Below are 12,032 nucleotides of genomic sequence, written 5' to 3'. Positions count from 1 at the left end.
TTTTTCTATTTTTACACAAATTCAAATATTTTACAACATACAGGAATTAATATTCTAATCTCATATCGTCCCCTTTTCCAGACAAGTGACTGCAGTGCAATAGCAAAACTAGGCTTCCAGAACAATCCCCAAAATAGAGCGCCTCTCATACACATACATAACTAACAAAAATTTCCCAAAGCTTGCACCCTAGCTAGCCTTTTCATTTTCCATTCTGCAACTATGAAAGATATTCCTTGTATCTACTTTCCTCTCTTCTCCAAAAACTTTAGGCACTTCAACAATACCATTTCCCACTTTGTTCTTTTAAAAGATTTTAACACTTGGAAAAAAAAAACTGCATAAAGAACACTTAACATGCCAACAGAAACAGCACCATTCTGCCACAGGAAGTATTCCAAACATTCTAAATATTTTGAAAAGAGAAACTCATCTTCAGTTATCTTTAACGCAAACCTGTTTGCATGCCCACACCTCACAGCAGATTTTAGCTGCCAGTTATCTTCAGATAATTCTCTATAAGATTCTACATTTTTGTAAAGAAAGTTAATTTTACAAAGAGCCAAGAGAAAGAAAATGGCAATCCATCCATGTTAGATTGGACATAAACTCTCCACAAGGTAATAAAATTAACTGTTTGCGACTTCTGTGTGATCTATTTTACCAGCCCTAGATTTTCCCTCAGGAAAGAGCACTAACTTCCAATGATGCTTGACAAGGTAAGAGGAAATTTATCTATTTGTCTTTTTAGCTAGTTCCACTGCAAATAACGTAGACCGAAAAGTAATGAATCAAAGCACTGCAAGAGAACTGTTTAAATTTCCAGTGAACGAGGGGAGGGAGGGTGCAGTAGTCATAAAACTTTCTTCAGCAACTTGAATGAAAACCTGTTCTGTTATTTTTCAGGTCCTTGGGTTGCTTCCCCCACTCTGTCTCTTTACACGTCCTTGTACAAGCTCCGAATCACCACTACTCGAGGAGTTCAGCAATTTTTGAAGAAACTGGCCTGTATCCTGTGTTGTCCACCTACGATGCAGATATGGAACTAGAGATTTCGATAAGGAAGTAACCAAGAAAAAAAAAATTTATTTGTGAAGGCAAGAAATATGACAGAAATGCAACCTGTGGCCTCTGGCTGTCATATAGAGAAGGCTAGATGACTCTGACCTCACTCCGAAGAGGGCATAGGAAATGACTGCTCAGCATAAAAATATTTTCTTTAAATACTACCTAAATTGCAAACTGGCTACAAAATCATGTGAAACTAACTTGATTGCAGTACATCTTAAGTGCCTAGCATTTATCTGAATCTTTGTCAAGTTGTTGGAATTTCTCTCCTACAAAGTGCTCATTGAGCCTTCTAGAACTGCCAGGGCCTTACCCAGAAATGCAAACACTCTTCTACTCCTTTCTAAAGGGATTAAAAAAAAACCAAAACAAAACCACAAACAAGGAGGAGAGAAGGAAAGGCATTTGAAGTATTTATACAAAAATTTTGTAGGCCACCTTTCAGCCATCATCATGAGCCTAACTCCAACGTCATCACAAGCACAAATCAGAGCTGAAATCAAATTTTAAATTTCTAAGTTCAAGTCCGCTGAAAGTAATTCTGCTTCTGATAAACCCCATTCTTGAACATATACCATATGCCTGTTTTAGTACTCTGAACCACACTTCAGTGCAAAAGGTCTCACTGACTGTTGGATGTAATAGCACCAAGAATTCTATGAACATTTTGCAGCTATTACACACATAAAATATTCATTAGGTAAAAGATTTTTCATACAAAACATTTGTCAAGCTCTATGTATCTAAGGCACGTAAAAGCACTACGCTTGCTCATAAAGACTAACATGGTGACCACTATAATCTCTACCACAGAGCAGTCTCAGCTGTTCATGATGGATTTAACGTATCAGTAGTAAGGTTCTCTCAAAATAAACTTGCAAGGGCAAGAATTTTACTTCCAGTTTTGCACTCAGGATATGAAACTACTGGTTCGGCACAGAAGAAACCAGCACGGGGCATAACAGAGATCCCATAAGCCGCTGGCTGTACTTTTTATTCAGAAATCTTAGGAGGACGGACAATCCTGCAAGCCCTTAATTCAGGGCTTGTAACTGAAATCTCTTTCCCAAAGTAGTATTTGCAACACTAGGCCGTTCATCAATGTTAAACAGTATCCCATTAGCCTTCAGCACCTGCCTCTTGGAGGAAAAAGAAGAAACTATTTTTATGCTCAATTAGGTACAACCTGAGAAAAACTCCAGCTCCTTTCATGTAAAGCAAGTCACCTACCCACGCAGGCAGCACCGCACGGAGCAGCTGGTGCCAGACAACACCGGCTTTAACGGAAATAACACAAGTTATGTTTGTGTCCGCATCAAGTTTGCCAGTCAACACGCACAGCAGTAACACAAGAAGCCTGAAAACACGCAGGTAACCGGGGACAGCTGGTGAGCGGAGCACGCCCTCGGCCCGCCAGCACCAGCTGTCCCCAGGCAGGGTCTGGCAGTAGGGTCACAGCATGGGCCCACGCGGGGCGGGCACCGCTCGGACCCTAGCCGGTGGGCCCCACGGCCGCGGGGCCTGGCAGCCCGGCCCTCAGCGCCGACCCCCCGGGCCTTCCCCCGGCCGGCCCCGCTCCCGCCGCCCCTCACCCCGCAGGCCGGCCCCGCACGCGGCCCCTCGAGCGGGCAGCGCGGGCCCGCGCCCTCACCTTCTCCTGGGCCTTGCGGTAGCGCTGCAGGGCCTGCTGGGTCAGGTCCCGCACGCGGAGCTGCCCGTCCTTGCAGGGCACCACGATCCCAGTCCGCCCGAAGCACACGGTCACTTTCATCTCAGCGGGCCGCCATGCCCTGCCCTGCCCGCCCAGAAACGGCCCCCGCTGCGCGGCCCGGCCCGGCCCGGCGGAGTGCGGCGCAGGTGCGGCAGGCCCGGCGGCGCCGGCAGGTGCCTGTCCCCGGCGCGGCGGGGGCGGGCCGGCAGGTGCGCGCGGAGCCCCGGGGGCCGCGCCTCAGCGAGCGCGGGCAGCGCCGGGAGCGGGGCCGCGGCCTCCTTCCGCCGCGGCGAGCCGCTGTGCCCGCCCCTCCCCGCCCGCTTCGCGGGGAGGCGCGGGCCGGGCCCGGCCGGGGGCTGCGGCGCCACTCGCCCGGGGAGCGGCAGAGCGCGGCGGGGCAGGCCGGGCTGCGCCGCGCCGGGCTTAAAGGGGCCGCGGCTCCCCGTGGACCAGCCCGCCGCGGGCCCCGTGGGGCGCGCTGCCCCGCACGGCCCACGCCGCGCAGAGCGGGGCAGCCCCGCGCCCTCCCTGCGGGCGGGTGCCCGCCGCAACCCCGCGCTGCGCAGAGCGGGGCGCGCAGGCTGGACCCGCGCGGCAGCGGCCGGCATGAAACGGAGCCTGGCGACGGCACGCACCCCGCAGGCCCGCGGCCACGCGAGACGCAGCCGGAGAAAAGCCCCGCGCGGTGACCCGCGCCGTGGTGCGGCGGCCCGGGCCCACGCACAGCTGCGTGCTGCCCGCACCCGAGCTGCCTCGCCCACGCCTTGCCACGCTGCGCAGCAACTTGTGGGCAGAGTCCGCGGCACCGCGTCCGCATCACGCAGCGGCACAGGCAGAAACCCGCGCGCCCGGCAGAGCAGCGGGCCGTGGCCTTTGACAGGCGGTATGGCGAGGCCACGCGGCCCGCGCGGTGCGTTGTCAGCCCCGCAGCATTCCGATGCCCGCTCCTCCCCAAGGCACGTTTCGGCGTACCGCACAGCACAGAGCGGTGCCCCCAGATCACGCGCAGCGTGGTGCAGAGACACGAGGCAGCCCGACAGCACAACCGCAACAGATCCATCCACACGCGGAGGCACGTACAGCTGAAAACCACCACATAGCAAAGCAAAGGCGCTGTGAAAATGCCTCTGAACCACAGCACGACATCATACAGCACAAGGGGACTGTTGCTGCAGTAAGAATGAACACCCCACAAGCTCAGGTTAGCATTCCAAACTGCAGCCCGCGCCCCGTGCTGGGTAACGTAACCGCATGATAGTGCCAGAGAAGCCGCAGCGGAAGTGTGACAAACGGCCTAAGCTGGAGGTTGACGTGAGTAGTGAAGTTTTGGGATGAGATGGGGACAGAGCCGCATAAACTCCAGCAGGTGGGAAGTTCATGCGGGTTACTGAGGAGCAGGCACAGGTGGAGTGTGAGGCTGCTGCAGTGGTAAACAATTCCTCCTTGCCTGTTCCAATCCGGACGAGTCTGCCACACACTCGCAGCGTTTCCGAGCCAATCGCAGGCTGTTAAACCGTACAGAGAACTGCTTTCCCTGGGCACGTACGTGTGTTTGCATGTGCACGTGCACAAACGTGCATCCCATACGCTTTGAATCAGAAAAATCTCTCCAGCAAAGAAGCAATGCAAAGGGAACAGGAATACTCTGTTTCTTCAGGCAACACCATGGGTAAGGTAGAATAGCTTGCAGGCCAGGAACACCCCCAGGGCAGCACTGGGTGTGCTAGGGGCAGCTGAAAGGTGTCCTGGTCTCAGCCCGTTTGGCCATCCCAGGCTCACCGCTGCGTCCCTGCCGGCTCAGGCCCAGCCAGCTCACCGTTAGCTCCAGCAGCAGAGCAGGGCCCAACAGCTGCTCGCAGGACAGCACCACTGCAAAGCATTCATCGCACAAAATAATTATTCCTTCCAACTGCTGGATGGACCAGCAGGTCAGCTAGGCTACGGAAACGACTCACGTGAAAAATAATCAAGGAGAAGAAAAAGGAAAGGCTTGGTATAACTCCTAGCAATTCTGTGAGGAGGGAGCAGCAGGGGTACCTGGGGCCGGGAGGTAAGAGCTCCTCATGCCTTTCTTTGCTCTTGAGAAATGCTCAGGGGGAGCAGGCCCACACAGCAGCCTCAGAGCTGAGTCAGTGGGAGCGGGAGGCAGGAGGAGTTCAAGGCACTCCTCCATTTCAGCTGCTGACATGCTGGTGGGTAGCCTGGGTCCCTGTGCTTATATGGCTTTGGCTAGAGACTACAGGGGGTTTTAGGTTAATAATTGACTGTGAACATAAAGACCTCTCTCCCCCTCTCTATTTTTCTCTCTGTTTTACTCTCTCTCTCTCTCTCTCTCTGTTTATGAGCAATGTCTGACACACCCAGGAAAAAACATGGTATCATTTTCTCAAGTTCTGAAAAGTGCAGGAGATAACGCACTGTAACTGGAGCTGGATGGACCTTGGTGACAGAAAGAGTGTCTTGTGTTAGAGCAATTGACAAGCCTGGAAAACAAGTTTGGCCCCAACTCCATACCTGAAGCATAAGCAGCAGGTTTGAAGGCATCTATGCCTTCACTATAAGGACCTGTAAGTTATTTCAGAAAGGAAGAAAATAAAAGGTTTTCTTTAAATGTGCGTGCTAAGTATCTCACAGAAACTGAGATTGTATTTAATTATCACACATCAGCAAGGGGGAGGGAGGAAAGGTTGCAGAGGAATCACCAGTGTGTTTATTGTCTGATAGTGCTTGAAAGTTATGCATAGTATTGCAAACATGACATTACTGTGTGCACTACGTGTTTGTTTAGCTGAAACACTCTAGAGTCTTTGAAGGCAGCTGGTAACAATTAACACCTACATATCAAGGTGGTACCTGTAACTGTCTCCAGGACTTCAGTCTGTGCAACTTTCCGAAAAGAAACCCTCTGCTTTATCAGAGAGCTGGCCATGATATTTTTCTTCTTGGGGCAGGGAGCAAGAAGGACACAGCAATTTTTTCCAAAGGTAAGTTCCTCCAGTGCAGCTAACAATGTGGCAAGAAAAGCTGTCACATTGGCACAGCTGAGAAGCCGAGTATGGGAGAGACTGCCTGCTTGGTTCTTCTAAAGAAATCTAAACCATATTTCATTCTAAGGAGATCATCATGCAGCCGATGCTGTAAGCAGCGTAAACTGGCTTTGCCCCCCAGAGGAGGGCTTCTGCTCCCTCCCTGCCCCAGCTGTTTGTTCCCATCCATTGCTGTTCCTGTGCCAGCATGCACAGTTGTAGGTCTGTGCAATGAGATGCTGTGGAAATTAATTTTTTTGCCAGGCCAGCTGTCAGCCAAATCAGTTCTGCAGAAACCAGAAAATCAGGAGAAATCAGAACTCAGTTCCGTAATGGGGTTTAAAGCCTGTGCTGGCCCAAGGGAGGGCATGGCGCAGCGAGACGGCAGCCTTTTTCTTTTGGTTTGTAGCGGCTTACAGTGCTTGGCAGGAAGCCTAGTTATAAGAGTTTCAGACATAAATAGATATACATATCCATATCCATGAGATAATACTCATAACATTCATGTATCAGTTTCATGCGAGAGGATGAGCAGACTTAACAGCTCATTGTCACTGAGGGCAACTACTGTTTTCTTCTTCCCCATCCTTCACCCTTTCCCTCCCAGTGCTTCTTGGATATCTCCATGAGCCATTTCAGCTCATCAGTCTGATAGAAAACTAACACAGAAAAAAAGGAAAGGATTGTTTTCTGCTTTGTTGGCAAGCTCAGGCTGCTCAAGGAAGGATCTGACATGTCCCAGAGCAGACTGGGGAGCTAGAGCAGGGCCACACGGCTGGGAGCAGGAAAGGGAATGGACAAGACCTCCACTTTCATAGAATCATTTAGGTTGGAAAATACCTTTAAGATCATCGAGTCCACCGTCAACCCAACACTGCAAAGTCCAGCACTAGACCATGTCTCTAAGTGCCACATCTAGCATCTTTTAAATACCTCCAGGGACGGTGACTCAACCACTTCCCTGGGCAGCCTGTTCCAGTGGGTAATAAACCTTTCGGTGGAGAAATTCTTCCTAGTACCAAATCCAGACCTCCCCTGATGCAACTTGAGGCCATTTTCTCTTGTCCTATCACTTGGTACTTCAGAAAAGACATCAACACCCATCTCACTACAACCTCCGTTCAGGCAGTTGTAGAGAGCAATAAGGTCCCCCCTCAGCCTCCTCTTCTTCAGACTAAACAGCCCCAGCTCCCTCTGCCGCTCCTTGTAAGACTTGTTCTCCAGACCTTTCACCAGCCTCACTGCCCTGCTCTGGACACACTTCAGCACCTCAATGTCCTTCTTGTAGTGAGAGGCCCAAAGCTGAACACAGTGCTCGAGGTGTGGCCTCACCAGTGCCGAGTACAGGGGCACGATCACCTCCCTACTCCTGCTGGCCGCACTATTCCTGATCCAAGCCAGGATGCCGCTGGCCTTCTTGGCCACCTGGGCACACTGCTGGCTCGTGTTCAGCCAGCTGTCAACTAGCACCCCCCAGGTCCTTTGCCGCCGGGCAGCTTCCCAGCCCGGGGAGCTTCCCAGCCACTCCTCCCCAAGCCCGTAGCGTTGCATGGGGCTGTTGTGGCTCAAGTGCAGGACCTTGCCCTTAGCCTTGTTAGGTCTCATACAATTGACCTCGGCCCATCAATCCAGCCTGTCCAGATTCCTCTGCAGAGCCTTCCTACCCTTGAGCAGATCAACACTCCTGCCCAACCTGGTGCTCAAGCAGGTGTAAGCCCACTTTATACCATCATCATCACTTGTGCTAGATCAGCCCTCCGCATAAAAGCACAGGGTTTGCATCTCATCTGCACTGTTTTGTAGGACAGCAATGGGGTCACATCTCCATGCCTTACCTAGGTAAGTACCTTACCAAGCAGTACCTTGGTACTGCTGGGAGTCTCCTGCTGCACAGATACTGTACTGGTAATGCAGCCCCACTGGCATCCCTGCCCTTCCTCCTGCCCTTTCCCGCAGTGGTATCACATTAGCACAGTGGCAGCCAGAGGACTAGAATTTAAGACTTCTCAATTCATATTTTTTCTAAGCTGAATGGCTCTTACAGTTTCTCTGCTATAACTGGAAATTGCAATAAGGATAATCAGTACTTTGCTTTTATATCTATGAGGCTTTATCTAAAGATCCCAAAACAGTCAGCAAATGTCACTGAAGATTCACAAGTATTGTGCCAGCAGACAGGGACTGGTTAAGCAACTTGCCTAAAAACATGAAGGAATTTCTCCTAGTTTTGCTGCTAACAAGACAACACAAGTTTTGACCTTTAATTTTTGGCTCTGAGCAGTGCCTCTTTCCTACACTATCACCCATTAGGCATTTAACTATTTGACATCAGTAGCCAGGGTTGCCAAAGAAGATGCTCTTAGAGCACTATTGGCTCAGCCTCTTTTCTACCATTAATAAACCATGTAAAAGGAATATAGTTAATCTGAGTTCAGGTACATTCCAAAAGTCCTAAAAGAGCATTAAGAGGGTGTTATTACAGGTATGTTTTGTTCCTGGGCTTCAGACTGGAACAGATTTGGGGATAAAGTTGAACCAGATGAAAAGAAAAGAAAAAAACTATCATTTTAGTCAGTCTTATAATCCCTGGAGATCTGATTTGTGACTTTTCCAACTTTTTTTCTGTTAACACAGTAAAATATATTTGTTTGCTACTTACTGAATGTTGTTACCAGTAAACCCTTCAATTACTAAAGGCAAAAAAGGTCATAATTCCTGCTGTTTATATTTTGCATTTCTCCGAGCTTGGATAATGAAAATCAATAAAACCACTTTCACTGCCAAGTCTCAGTGGTACAATGTTGGTGAATAAAGGGAAAACAAACTAACAAACATTCTTGGGAACTGTAGTAGAATTTTAAAAAATGTAATATAAAAAACTGTTTACAATCTATATAAAATCAGATTCTTTCAAAAGTTTAATTTGAACCTAATTTAAAGTTGAAATAACAAGTAAAGGAATTGTGAGATAGACTTGCAAAGCAAGATGATTCTCAGTTTCCATTCATGATGCAACCCTTAGTTCACCTTGGATCTTCTTTCTGCTCATATAGCTATATGGATTTAGCTGAACAAAGAAATTTTTTGAATATCTATGTTCTGTAAGGATCTGAAAGAAGACTGTACTTGAATAGCCGGTCCTATACCCCCTGTAATATCAAAATAAAAGTGTGGAACCAGATGGGAGAAATCCAGTTTCAGTTAGTCTAGGTGGAAACAAATCTCTCCTTCTCCCATCAGATGAGAAAGAGTCCTCTCTCCTTGCTGCTATTCTAGGAAAGGTAAGAGAGGGCTGGCACAAGCTCCCCCCTCAGCTGGGGCAGCCAGCCGGGCTGGAACAACCTATGCAGTAACAACCTACGCGTCCCATCCAGGTTCTGCTGGCGTCAGCTATACCTGTCAATACAGGCATGCCTGTAAAAGAGAAGGCTGACTGCACAGGAGCGGAACACTGAGGGCCGAGCCCCACCCTGCAGTGTGGAAAGGAATGTTTTGCTCATAATCGGGTAATGATTTGTTTACAGTTAATTAAGCATGAGAGCTGTTGATAACAAGCTCTGTTTACAGTGTGGGCAGGAGATGGCTCTGTCTAAATAGGTCCAAAGGATATTAACATTCTTAAAAGTTTGGCAGGTGCAGAAATTAGTCTCTCAAAAAAACCAAAGGTATGTTCAGTGACATCCAGGGGGGAAGGAAAATCTAAATAGAGCCCCAGGGGAGATTTATACATAAAAGTTACATGTTTAAAGATTTCTTTAAAATGGTCCTCAGCCACAAAGTTATGTAAACACCTTAGTGGTACAATCGCTAGGACTCACAGAAAGACAGAGAAGCCTTTTGAAGCTAACTTAAAAGCACAGGTGGATGTAATCCCAGATTTCTTTTTTATTTCTGTTCACATATCACAAAAAATCTTACTCACTGTTGTTTTCCCGTTGATTACTAAAGTCTGATTCACTCCAATCTCAAACTCATTCTGTATGAAGGGTGATCTTGTGGTCCATGACCAATACTTATCACTTCACCAAAGTTTCATTCTTGTTCCATCTGTGGTGAACCTTGGCCAGGATCAAGCCCTGTGCCAGGACGGCAGGATGTCTGCCCGGCGCACCCGGGAAGAGAACAAGGTGCCCTTCTGTTCTGCAACACCACAGAAACACGCAGCACTTTGTGGAATAGATGTCTTGTGTTAGCGAATGTTATCAGGCAGCGAGATGGTAGAGAGCCTGCCCAGCCCTGGGCTCTCCCCGATTCTGTATATAGTAAGGCTAAACTTTGAACTGGAGGTTTCTTTATTCACTCTGTGATAATGTCGGCTGTGTACTGTCGCTTGGGATTCGGACTGAGCCACCCCTCCATGACAATCTTGCTCGTCTCCAGGTAGCTCAATGTACAAACAGGGTATATGGCGAATTGAGGTTGCGCAGAAGCACATAGGCTGCCCCGAAAATCAGTCCGGCTTTACTTTTTCCTCATTGGGATTTTTGCACAAAAATCTTTAGCAGTTGGATGTGAGGAATTCTCCTCTTGAGCTAGAGAGGAAATCGATGGCCCTGCCCTTTTACTATGCCACTGACTGAGGAGATTCAGGTTAAGATCCTGGCATCTGTCAAATTAGTTCCGACGCAAAGCATTGTGTGCTTTAAATAGGTATTTTAGAGCCCGCGTCCATGGGATGCTCTCATGCCACATGACAGCTTTGCAGCAGTGACTTGCCCTCCTGACCTCTAGGCCGGACACTGTCACCCTTCCTCAGGAGAGTGCTGCTGGCTCCCCAGGACAGCCTGCAGCTGCTGCAGAGCAGAGCGCTACATTTGCTTACTGATCTGAGCAGCTGGGATGTTCCACTGACACTCTGTTCTTCCCACCCTAGGGCTACCCCTGCAGCAATGCAATTTATTCAGCTCTCTTTGCTCAAAGCGGTGCCTAAAGGCACAATATGGCCTTTGATTATCTGAGAAAAAAACCCAAGTTTTCAAGGGCCACCACTGGTTTCTATTTAATAGTATGTCATTTCCAGAATCTATTTACTTCTAGCTTTCAGCACTGATTCCTTTTGCTTTGGGTTTCATTAGTAGTTCAATTTGCAGCCATTGTTTGTGGCTGCTAACAGCAACATCTATGTTTCCTGTAACCTAGCCAGTATATATAATTTTAATTACTATATGTGATTTTAAAATGTCTATTTTAGCACAAAATCCATTAAAAGACCATTTACAGCACAGCTGAAGGTGCAAGTTTTTGAAAAGATTCTCACCAATTCTCAGTTTTCTGTTTACTTTCTTTTGCCTTCTTCCTTCCAGACTATTTTATTCTGTCCAGTAATATGAGCTACAGATGCTGAAAGTTTTTACCCATTCTTTCCCCAAAGCTGAAGGATTTGCTGTAAACTGGAAAAGCTGTGGACTCCCAGGCCAGAGCAGCCTAGGGGGAACTCAGAGAGGAAATTTTGGTCCCTGAGATGACAAATCAATCTCTAGCTACACTGCAGGGAGGAGAGAGGACCCAGTGGCAAGCGGTGCTGTGTCTGCTGCCAGCTGCATTACCTTCAGCAGCCGAAGGAGGAGGGTGTACAAGCGGCTGTTCCCCTCCCTTGACCACAAAGGATTCACCTAAAATGGATGCCAGAAGGAGGATTAGAGCAGAGCCCTCCCTCCTCCCCTTTGTTCAGCAGGAGAAAAGGAGCAGAAACCCTTGGCTACTGGACTCTGGGCTCACCTAGCAGTCCCAGTCTGCTGCTATTTGCGCTCTCCTTGTGCTTTGCCATTGCTATTGGAAAGAATTGGTTGATGTTCCAGGAACAGCACTGTGCTTTGCAGGAATATCAGAGTTGCTGGACTGCTCCATAGATTGTACTCGGCTTACGCAGACGGTGCCTACAAAGCTATCTGGGTCAGGCAGGCTCAGCACCACACCTTTCCTTTAACATTTTACCACGGGCGCTCCCTCACATGATCCTTTTTCCAGATGGTCCCTAATCCTTGTACATATCCAAAATCCTCCAGCTATGGTTTCTTGATCTCCTCACCAACAGCTATTTTTCTTTAGTGTATACAGTACATAGCGTGCTTTCTGCTTCTACAGCACTTCACGGTATTTCCCAACAGTATTTCAAAATCTTCATTCTCTTCCACTGTATTCCAGCTTTCGCACCTAAGGCAATGGCTGAACACCAGCGAACCAAGCCAATGGCACATCAGCCTGACTTGTGGTAACTGATACATACC

At 48.6% G+C, this 12,032-nt stretch overlaps 1 protein-coding gene across 5 annotated transcripts in view; it reads right to left on the bottom strand.

Annotated features, from left to right (window-relative positions):
- Positions 1 to 2,908, bottom strand: part of PARD3B (par-3 family cell polarity regulator beta) — a 433,237-nt gene extending 430,329 nt beyond the window's left edge. For all 5 annotated transcript variants that reach the window (XM_075430672.1, XM_075430673.1, XM_075430677.1 and 2 more), the window contains exon 1: positions 2,720 to 2,908. In XM_075430672.1, the coding sequence (XP_075286787.1) occupies positions 2,720 to 2,839 (120 nt within the window). In that variant the 5' untranslated portion in view covers positions 2,840 to 2,908. The remainder of the gene's footprint in view (positions 1 to 2,719) is intronic.
- Between the last annotated feature and the right edge of the window lie 9,124 nt (positions 2,909 to 12,032).

Source organism: Opisthocomus hoazin, chromosome 9, assembly GCF_030867145.1.
Source record: "Opisthocomus hoazin isolate bOpiHoa1 chromosome 9, bOpiHoa1.hap1, whole genome shotgun sequence".
NCBI lineage: Eukaryota > Metazoa > Chordata > Aves > Opisthocomiformes > Opisthocomidae > Opisthocomus > Opisthocomus hoazin.
This window is presented reverse-complemented; position numbering and strand designations above follow the sequence as displayed.